The sequence below is a fragment of the Ammospiza nelsoni genome, chromosome 10 (assembly GCF_027579445.1).
Source record: "Ammospiza nelsoni isolate bAmmNel1 chromosome 10, bAmmNel1.pri, whole genome shotgun sequence".
Taxonomy (NCBI): Eukaryota; Metazoa; Chordata; class Aves; order Passeriformes; family Passerellidae; genus Ammospiza; species Ammospiza nelsoni.
Window position 1 is genome coordinate 414,298 of NC_080642.1, and position 10,380 is coordinate 424,677.

A 10,380-nucleotide genomic window follows, 5' to 3' on the forward strand; every position below is an offset into this window, starting at 1 on the left:
ACTATGCTCTTATGTAATTCTAGTGCCTGCAGTCAGTTGCAGACAGTTATGCGAGGAAAATTTACCAACAAATGCATTTGAAAAAGTAATTTGAACAACACCTAATTCTTAACCAAGCAGAAGGAAACAGGTGACAAAGACCTCAAGAGAGGGAAATTGGTCAGAAAGGAACAATGTCACAGTAAGGAATGTGATGACAAGTGCCTGGTGTGTGCTGCCAGCAGCTGCTCTGCCTCTGGGGTGCTGCTATAGTCAATTCCATCCACTCTGGCCTTACCATAGAATCCGCTCTGGGAATACAATATCCTCATTCCTCCTAACTAGGGAGAAACGAGGTTCTGCCGTCAAAAGGTGAGTACAACTTTGTGTTCAGACACTGGGCACGGCTTCATGTGTGTTTTACGAGGGAAGCAGATTTGCCTCCTCTGTACCAGTTACTACTGAAAGGAATTTGCTCTGTGCTCTGAGTGCGTTGGTCTGCTCCAGCTTTGGCCCTGGGAGATCCAGTTCAGACACAGAACCACTTGGCAGTGGGAGAATATGAACACTATATATAGGAAGGTTTTAGTTAGACCCAGGTCTAGTGCCAAACAGAGGAGCAGGTGCAGCTGACACCAGTTATGAAGGTGTGGGGGGAGGAGGGGAGAACAAAGGTCCTGTCCAGAAGCACCTGAGTGGTTTGAGGGCCCAGGAAGGCAGATTCACCTCCCGTGATTTGGGTTCAGTGGTCTTCCCATCCCACAAGCTCCAGGGTTCACCATCACATCCCCTTGGGCATGTATTTGTAGGAGTTCTCAGCAGAAGTAAAAAATACAGATGCAATCCTTGAAGGTAAGGGAGACTTTACATCTGCCCCCTGTCTGGGTGAGGGGAGCACATTCCCACCCTGGCTGTACTGACCTGGGCAGGCCACCATGCTCCTGTGCCAGGTCCAATGTCACGCTGCCTTCAGCTTGTTTAGGAATGATGTATTGGGCATTCGGAGGGCAGGGGAGCCCCACACCAGAGAGCTGGATAAATGTGGAATTAAGAGATGAGAAATCATATCCTAATTTAAGATCTGCCCCAAAGACTGCCTGGCTTTTGACTAAAGTCATATTATCACACTACTTATCTTATTACCATATCATACTACTTATATTATCATACTGCTGCTGTCCTGCCAAACTTAAAACTGCACTTAGACTTCCTGCTAGTGGAGCCAGCCATGCACTGAAGGGCCTCAGAGCATTTCCTGGGTGTGAGGCAGAAAAATTACCAACAGTCTGATTTTGTTTGGTTGGAATAAATTTATTTCATCTGTCTGTAAACAAGGTGTTTTTAATAGTTATGGCATTTTTTGAAATGCATATTAAATCAGATGAGTTAGACTGTATCCCAGATGTAACAAAGTGCAGGGAAAGAAATGGACAAATCAGCAACAAGAATTTGTTTAAATCTGTACATTATCCACAAGGCCCAACAATAGAAGCAAATACTAGAATGTCCCTAAGGTAGTGCCAGTCAAAAGAAACCCTCAGAGTCAGTTAAAATCCATCTCACAATAGCAACAGTTCATTTTTTTTTTTTTAACAATAGTATGGCACAGAATACATATTAAAAAATTCATCACAAGACAGCCAAGTCAGTTATTCCAACCACTACCATCTCCCATTTATTCTTTAGTATACAGAGTTCTGCAGTTCTTGCAATGGACATACAGGTCAGAACAGTGCCTGAACTGAGTTTGGTTACAGACATTTTCAGATGACTCGTGCACAAGGCAGCTCACTCCATCATTTCTGCAGCAAGGGTGTGACAGGCCAGATGAAGATTTTTAAATTTGAAATGGTATTTTGACAGTTTAGCTTACAAACTACCAACCTTCATCCAAACAGTGGCTTCAGAGCAGCCAAACTCTGCACCACTAAGTGATCTGGCAGAAAGACTGAAGCCAGTCATAGCTCCCAGGGTAGCTGAAGGTGGCAGTTTTCCACAATGACATTGCAGTTTCATATTAAAAAACAAAAACACCACCCCCCACCCCCCGACCCCCAAGCTGCAAATTAAAATTGGTCCTATGAGAAACTGAAACCAGACACACTCCAGCTGGTTATACCAGGCTAGCTAATGGCCACAGTGGCAGCCTTGCACAAGTCAACTACAGAACAGGAGCTGGCAAAAAAAAAAAAAAAAAAAGTGCCTGAGCTATTGTAATGATGGAATGTCTGGGGAGTCCTTAGGATGGTGGTTTAAGGTCATGGGAGGAAGTACATCTGTACCCTTTCATAGTTTTGTGATTGCACTTGTTAAGCAGTACAATCTTCAGACAACACCAAGAAAAAGTAAGAGAAGACTTAAGCCTACAGTGAAGTGCAATGACAAAACTAATGTGACATTAATAGCTTTTGAGTGGCAAATTGGTTAAACAAACCAGGCACTATAAAAATGGGTGTAAGCAAACACATGGGTTTAAAAAACAGAAACAAAGAGAGGGACAGAAATGAAGATATGCACACACTTTTTTCCTCCCAACCGTGCTCTGTGAAAGGAAGACTAGTGAGCTGTGACTTGCTCAAAGTGCTGAAGAGGCATTGATCAAATTAGATTGTACAATCGGCACCTTGTTTAGTATCTCAGTTGGTTTAGCTGTCAATATCATACTAATTGCTAAGACGAAGCAGAGCCTACACTTGGCATGTTCCCCTCCCAAGTTTCAAGTTATCATGCATATCATCATCGTGGTGGTGCCAGATGGGCTCGGTTACCTACAGTGGTTACAGAGATGAACAAGGGGGAACTGGAGTTATGACAGTAGGAAATGGGTAAATAAAAAAACACAAACTACCATCTACGGTCTGGTAGCACTGAGCACAAGCGGGTGGTGCTGCAGACAACTGCTAGGTGGATGGGGAGAGGCTGCTCAGACATCAGACCTCCTCAGGTATAAAGCCAGTTCATATGCTTTCTTGTCGAGTGTCCCACCATGGACACCTTCCTTTCCCATGACTATAACCAATGCTGGAGTACACAAGGAAACAAAACAGAAATGAAACGAATTAAAGGGAAAAAAAAAAATAACACCTTTCCCCACCAACAAAGGGATACAAAGGAGACACAGGTTCATACCCCATCACCCTGCATTGCTAGTAAAGTTTCCAGAATGTAAGGTTTAAAGCTCACCGCCAGGAAAATTTAATAGCAATCTTCCCCTAATACTTAACAGTCTGCCTAACAACTAGAACCCAGAGTCTCTCAAGTATTTTGCCATTGAGTATGCCTTCTTATTCAATCCGCCTCCATGGACCCCTTCTTTGCCCATTACAAAGACCAAGACTGAAAGAGAAAAGAAAAAAAAGTTTTAAAAAGAGTGTGTTAGACATGGAAATAATGCAACTTTTATTCAGTGCAATAAACACCCTCAAATTCAAGATTTAGTATTTGAGTATTAAGCTAATTTAACAGTTTTGTTAAAACACAGACGTAGAAAGGGCTGGGAGAAAGTACAAGCTACCCTCGGGGATTTTATCTAACTGTGGAAGCTTTAAGCCTGAGAAAAATGCCACCAGCTATCAAAACAGCATTACAATGCCTCTCACCATAACTCAGCACCCAGCAAGGAAATCCTGGCAGCAGTTTAAACACCTGTAGGAGCAGGGGTACAGTGCATGTGCAAGCGTGACTGGAGAGTGGCAAAAGAAAATTCCCATTATCTGGAACCAGAGTAACTGCCCTGATACTGGTAAAAAACCCCAAAGGGTGAGTTGGGCTGAGACTTTCCATGCAATAACACAGCTATAAACCACACTTTTTACATAAGACAAAACACAGGGACAATTGTCATACTGAGGCTCTCCCCACTCCCCCAATTCCAGCAAGGTGTTCCAGATTATCTGCTAAAAGGAACACTGGAGGCTCACCAGCAAGAGCCCCTGTGAGCTGCCATGAGATATCCCCCAGCAGGGAGGGGGCACAAGGAACACTGGGCTGCCACAGGCCAGGGACTGTTCACCAAGCTGGGAATGCTGCAGCCAGTCTACCTACACGTGATCGTACACTGGGGCCTCAGGTTGCGCCATGGAAGGTTTAGGTTGGACATTAGGAAAACTTCTTCACCAAAAGGGTTGCCCAGCCCTGGCACAGCTGCCCTGAGCAATGGTTGAGTCCCCACCCCGGAGGGATTTAAAAGCCATGTGGTTGTGGCACTTGAGGACATGGGTTAGTGGTGGCCTTGGCAGCACTGGGAGGACTCCATGATCTTGGAGGGCTTTTCCAACCTTAATGACTCTATGATTCTATCTCCATAGCAATTTGCTCATAAAAGCTTAAGACAGTTCTCATTGTCATTTCACAAGTCAGAACTCTGCTTGTTTCACTTCAGTGCTGCCAACCCTCTTCCTGCATGCCTGCCCTGGGCTTTAGCCTACAGACATCTGCTCTGCCTTTGGTTTTACACCTATTGGCAAAAGTCTTGTCACTCACGAACCTGTTCCACAGCCAGCCCAGGTGTTCCCAACATAAGGCACACCACTACTGGACATTATTTCATATCCCAGATGAGTGCCTGCCCCATAACAGATTTTACTGGAAGTTAAATGAAGAGCACAAAGGAGCAGGTGTCTGAGAATGAAGCACATTTCTCAGTGGTACCAAACTGGACAGGCTTTTTCTGCCTGGACGGCCTTTAGCAGGCTCAATAGGAAGTGCAAGAAAAGTTAATGTAGAACTTTTTAGTAGGAGCAGCTCATACATGAGATTCACATCTTTGCAGAATAAACTTTCCATCAAGCAATTTACAATGAGAAAGCTTACAGTCACTGCCTGTTATTAAGAGACCCCTTCTGAGCTTCAAGTATGAAGTGATGATGAAGGCTTAGCTGGAATACCAGCTAAGCCTGCTTGGAGCTGCAGCCTGCTTTTTCCTGCTTGTCACAGACCTGTGAACTACTGCACAGCCTGGTGCTGGGCTGGGATGCAGGTGGGAACAGGGATGAGTGTAATTCTCAGTCAGAACTCAGCTAGAGCACTGCCATCCACTCCCTTGCATCATTTCCCAAAATTAGCCATTAAATACAGGACTTTGGTTCTCCTAATAGCTGGAGTCTATACTTAGGGTCACATTCCTAATTTAGCTATCTGAAGGTAGAGAAAAGGGTGCTTACCTCGTCCAGCTCTGCCTACAGCAACATTATATGTCGGCTCACCACCTTGACTCTTTGTCCTGATGTCCATTGTGCAGTCACCATCGACATACAGGCTATCTCTGATCACAGAGCACTTCTTTGCACCAAGGGTCAGACCATTGGTGAAGAAACCCTCTCGGTCTTTTCCTACAACCATATCTATTTCTCCTGGCTGTCAAAGTAAAGAGCTCAGAGTTAGCACGGAAGGGTATATTGCTGTCATTTCTATTTAGAACCGGTCCCGTCTCGTGTGGAGAGGCCGAGGCCGTGATTTCCCCTCGCTACCCGCAGGAAGTGCTCCAGAACACAGGGCTTTGTTAGGCGCAGTCTGCGCTGCTCCGCGGTGGCTGCGCGCGGGGGAGCCTCAGCCTCAGCGATTCCGGGCCCGAGCCCGTTAAACGGCGCAGGGCGCCTGCCGGAGCCGGACCCCGGGCCGGCGCGGACTCTGTCCGCACCTGTCCCGGGAGATCAGCCCGGGGCCTGCCCGCGCCCGCGGCATCAGCCCGGCTGCGGCCCGCCCGCGGGGCCCGGGCCGCTCCCGCCGCCGCGGCCCCTCCGCCTGCCCTCGGGAAGGGCCCCGGGCCCGGAGCCTGGGGGTGCGGCGCGGGCCCGGCCGCACCGCGGCGGCCGCAAAGTGCAGCGTCACGGCGGGCCCGGCCCCCCGACCGCGGCCCAGGCGGCCCCGCTCCGCCTCGGCCGGGACCGGGCCCGCCGCGCCCGGGGCGGGGCCGCGTGGGCCCGGGGGAGCCGCGCCGGCGGCCGCGCACGGCCCTTCTCTCGGGGCGGCGGGGCCGCGGAGCCGGGCGGGCCGGGGGCGCGGGCGGGCAGGGCGGGGGAGCATCAATGGCAGAGCGCCATCTTGGCGGAGAAAACATGGAGCCGGCGGCGCGGCGGCGTCCGAGCCGCCTTCCTCCGCCGCCCGCCCCGCACCGGGCCCGCCGCCCGCACCCCCCGGCCCCGGCCCCGCCGCCCGCACCCCCCGCCCCGGCCCCGCCGCCCCCGCCCGCGCGACCGGCCCCGCGCCGCTCCCGACGCGCACAAAAAGGCGGCGCGGGCGGCCGGGCCCGCGCCCCCCGCCCGCAAGGTGCCCCCGTCCCCCGGCCGCGGCCCGTGGGCGCCGCTCCCGGCCCCGCTCCCGCTGGCCCCGCTCACCGTGATGCTCTGGAAGATGCCGCCGGCCGTGGCTGCCCAGACGTACTTGGCGTCGCAGTAGCCCACAATGGCGGCCTCCTGGCAGCAGCCATCGCACATCAGGTTGTCCACGTAGCTCTGCCAGCCGGCCATGATCGCGGGGCGGCGGGCGAGGGCGAGCGGGCAGCGGGCGGGCCGGGGGCGCGGGGCGGGCGGCGGTCCCGGCGGTGCGGCGGCGGAGCGGACCGAGCGCTGCGGCGGCGGCGGCGCGGCCCAGCCCAGCCCTGCGCTGCCGCGCCGGGGGCGGGGGGAGGAGGGGCGCGGCCGGCACCGCCCCCGCGGCCGGGGGGAGCGGGCCGGGGGCCGGGGCGGGGCTGCGGCCGCGCCGGGACCGATGCCCGGTGCCCTGTGCCCGGCGCTCGGTGCTCGATGCCCGCGCCCGGGGCCGCTCGGCCGCTGGAGATCGGTGCGGGCAGTCCCGGCACTGCTGCGGGGGCCGGCCCAGCCCGGCTCGGCCCGGTGGAATTGCGGAGCGGGCGGTGCGGGCCCCTCCCCGCGCCCGGCCGGGACCGCGCGGGGCAGAGCCGCGGCGGGGCCGGAGATCCGTGCGGCCGCCGCGATGCCCGCACCGGAGGCCGGCAGCGGCCGGGATCGGTGAGTACCGGCGGTGGCGCCGTCCAGCCCGGCCCGGGACTGGCCGGGCGCCCCGGGGCTCAGGGAGAGGCGCTGCGCTGCGTGCCCGGCGGGCGAGCCCGGAGCGGGCACGGCCGCGGGGCAGAGCGGTGCCCGCTCCCGTGCACAGACGGAGCGTCCGGCGCCCCGTCCTGCCCGTGCCCGCCGTGCCCTCACGGCCCCTGGCAGTCGCTGCATTTGTGTTGTTTCTATAATCTCAGGTCTGCCTTCGCGCCCCTCGGAGAGGGCTTGAGCCCTGCCTGCCTCGCCCGTGCCCTTCATCCTCCCGGACCTCAGGGATGCGTCCCTGTCTCACACACCAGCATCTGCTACGTTTTTTTTCCACAAGGGGTTGTAACTGGTGATTTTATGGTTTATTGTTCCAGGTTCCACCAAGTCTCTATTGCAATAATTTAGTTCTACATTCTTTACAACACCCGAGGCTGATGCCATTGGTTTGGTGCACTGATACTGGGCCCTGGGCAGGAGGGCTTGGCTGCTCCAAGGCTGTCCTGGGTCGCAGGAGTGTTCACCAGCACCTTAAGGGTGTGTTTCGAGGCAATTGTTCTGTTTTTCATAACACTGAAACTGGTGGGGGCTCACCTTGCTTTTGAGCCGGGTGAGTTTGCTTTATTGGGTGACTGTTGTGATTCTTGGGGCAGTGCAGACTGGGGGGATGTGGCCTGGCTGTCCATGTCAGTAGCTTTGTGGCTATAATTCAAGAAGTTAAATCTCATAGCTGAATATGCCAAGGCATAGTATACAATAAATGAATCTGCCTTTTCCTGACCTTTCCTTTACCTTTCCCTTTACCCTTCTTTACCTTAAGTCCCCAGGTATTTATTATGGATACCCCTACAGCACACTTCAGGGTTTCATTGTCCTTTAACAACCTAGTTCCGTTGTCATTGGATTGAGTGTTGTTTAGTACTAATTGCCTGGATTACTAGATACTTGGAAAAGAGCTCCTTTGTATGTTTTACCTTAACTCCATAAGGGTTTCTTTTCTCTATTTTGTTTTCACAGTGCCTTTACCCCTCTGAATTTGGACAGCCATCGTCCATGTATCCCAGAAATATTTTCATGTCACTGTATCTACCAATGAGTTACAGTCCTTAAAGTTGCTTTTAGCTTTTAAAATAGCTAAAGCTTTTTGTGAAGTTTGACTTTTCTTCATCATCCTACCTCCAGAGATTCTTTCCATGGGAAGGAGAAAATGTTCTCTTCTGTCTGAAAGTGCCATTGAGGGTCGCTTCTCTGTTTACTCCTGGTCTGTAGGAGGTCCCAGTTAAACATTCTTACTAGCACAAAATGAAATGTATCCATCTGAAATTAGTGGGAAGCTGATGAGCCCATTATTTTAGAGTTCAACCGAAATATGTTTGATTTTTTGTTGATTGTCTTCAAGTTGCAATAAGGATTCCAAATTGTGTTACTTTAATAAGTTGATTTAATGGATATAGAGACAGACATCTCGTGACCCAGGGGCAGGCCTTGAGGATTTTGGAGCTGCTTATTTGCTATGATTGTCCTTTATTAATCATCATTATCCTTTGATTGATAAGAGGTGGGCTTCTCTTGGACGGCAGGCTGCTTGGTACAAGCATGCAGGTATCTCACACAAGAACCTGTGGGTTTGCAGGACTTTAGCCAAAGGCCCTCTTGCCTGAAGGGATCTCAGCCTCCAACACATTTGTCCATCCCTTGTGCCCAGTGAGCACCTGTGCCCTGCTGAGCGCTTGCAGCCCAGCCTGCAGTGCTGCGTGACAGCGGCAGAGACCCGAGCCGGGCCAGGCTCTGGGGAGGAGCTGCTGCTCCCCCAGTGCAGAGCCACGCCAGGCTGCTGTGTGCTGCTCCAGGGCCTGGCCTCTGTGACAGGTGTGTCACCTGCGTGTCACAGTCCAGAGCCACGCCAGGCTGCTGTGTGCTGCTCCAGGGCCGGCCTCTGTGACAGGTGTGTCACAGTGCAGAGCCATGCCAGGCTGCTGTGTGCTGGTCCAGGGCTTGGCCTCTGTGACAGGTGTGTCACCTGCGTGTCAGAGACCCGAGCTGGGCCAGGCTCTGGGGAGGAGCTGCTGCTCCCCACATCCAGAGCCACGCCAGGCTCATGTGTGCTGATCCAGCGCTTTGTCTCTGTGACAGGTGTGTCACCTGTGTCTCACAGTCCAGAGCCACGCCAGGCTCATGTGTGCTGATCCAGCGCTTTGTCTCTGTGACAGGTGTGTCACCTGCGTGTCACAGTGCAGGGAGGGCCAGGTAAGATTGCTCCTGCCTCACAGGCAATACTACCTTTTAATAGCTGCACAGACCAGGTGATCAGTGGTGTGAGGGCTGTTTTGGTGTGTGGATTGTGTTAGCCGTACAGGGAATACAGACATCTGTTTTGAATGATTTGAATTGGAAAGACCTGCATGGAAGTCTGGGATCTCCTTAACATAAATGGTTGGATCAGAGTAGAGGATTTCACGGCTTGGTAGCTCAGCTTCTAGTCGTGTTATTTGTGAACTAACTCTAGTAATATATTTAGAAAGTGAAGTCTAAATTGGGTTGCTATTATTTAATGTTTCAAAGCTACCAGGTAGGTTGTATAATTTGCAGATTCAGCAGTCACGAGTCATGTTTCTGAAAATCATGATTCTTTAATTTTATTTTCACTCTTAGGCGCCTCTTTTGGTTGTGTGCTATATACAATTGTTACAATACTGTTTGTGTAGGCACTACTGCAGCAGCACCTTTGAGACTGCTGGGTTTAAGAAAATGAGGGTATGCTCTGTATGTTAAAGATTGTAAGAGCAGAGGCCTTCAGGGTTGTTGGAGTTGTTTTTTAGGTTTTTTTTTGCTATAAGAGTTAAGTGGAATTTGAGACATTTCTGAAACAAAATATTTATATATGTATAAAAATATCCTTGTTAAAATTGATAGATGTAGTAGGTCATTTTAACATCAGTGCCTAGACTCACATAGGAAGTGGACTGCTTTTAAGCTATAGCCATATAGTAAATAGTTGTGAAATCATAATTTCTTGCATTTTAGTATCTTCCTACATTTCACCTGATAGTTGTTCTTTCTGGAATTTAATTGCACACTACAGCCACAGTCTGGTAGGATTTTGTGCAGCTTGTAACAATTCCTGGTCTTTTACATCTGTTCAGAACTTTGTCTAAAATTGATGTTGGATCACATCTAAGAAAAAGAATAATTTGGAAGAATTCTAAAGTACTGGCTGTGCTTAACCAGAGTATACTCAGTATTTACAGCTTTGTGAGAAACTTGACTGCTTTTATATTGTTAACAGAAAAACTGAAATTGGCCAAAGACTTGGAGGAGGATTATATTTTGTGAGTAATGTAACTTGGGTTTTTCCATCAGGCCTTGTAGCTACCAGCACTGCTGCTGTGCTTGGAATGATGAGACA

The 10,380-nt window shown here is 51.1% G+C and overlaps 1 protein-coding gene across 1 annotated transcript; it reads right to left on the reverse strand.

The window, feature by feature from the left end:
* Nucleotides 1-1,269: 1,269 nt before the first annotated feature.
* PFN2 (profilin 2) lies at nt 1,270-6,542 on the reverse strand. The gene is made up of 3 exons (XM_059479037.1): nt 6,315-6,542; nt 5,142-5,334; nt 1,270-3,315 (listed from the first exon to the last, which is right to left on the reverse strand). Exons 1-3 carry the CDS (start codon nt 6,444-6,446, stop codon nt 3,218-3,220), a joined length of 423 nt encoding a protein of 140 aa, XP_059335020.1. The 5' UTR covers nt 6,447-6,542; the 3' UTR covers nt 1,270-3,217.
* Between the last annotated feature and the right edge of the window lie 3,838 nt (nt 6,543-10,380).

Bases quoted from the DNA above. Each gene is read 5' to 3' on its own strand.
- PFN2 (XM_059479037.1), bottom strand. From the start codon at position 6,446: ATGGCCGGCTGGCAGAGCTACGTGGACAACCTGATGTGCGATGGCTGC. The intron at 5,335-6,314 runs GTGAGCGGGGCC...TTACTTTGACAG, and splicing joins GCATCTTCCAGAGCATCACG to CCAGGAGAAATAGATATGGT. The intron at 3,316-5,141 runs GTAAGCACCCTT...TTTCTCTTTCAG, and splicing joins TGTAGGCAGAGCTGGACGAG to TCTTGGTCTTTGTAATGGGC.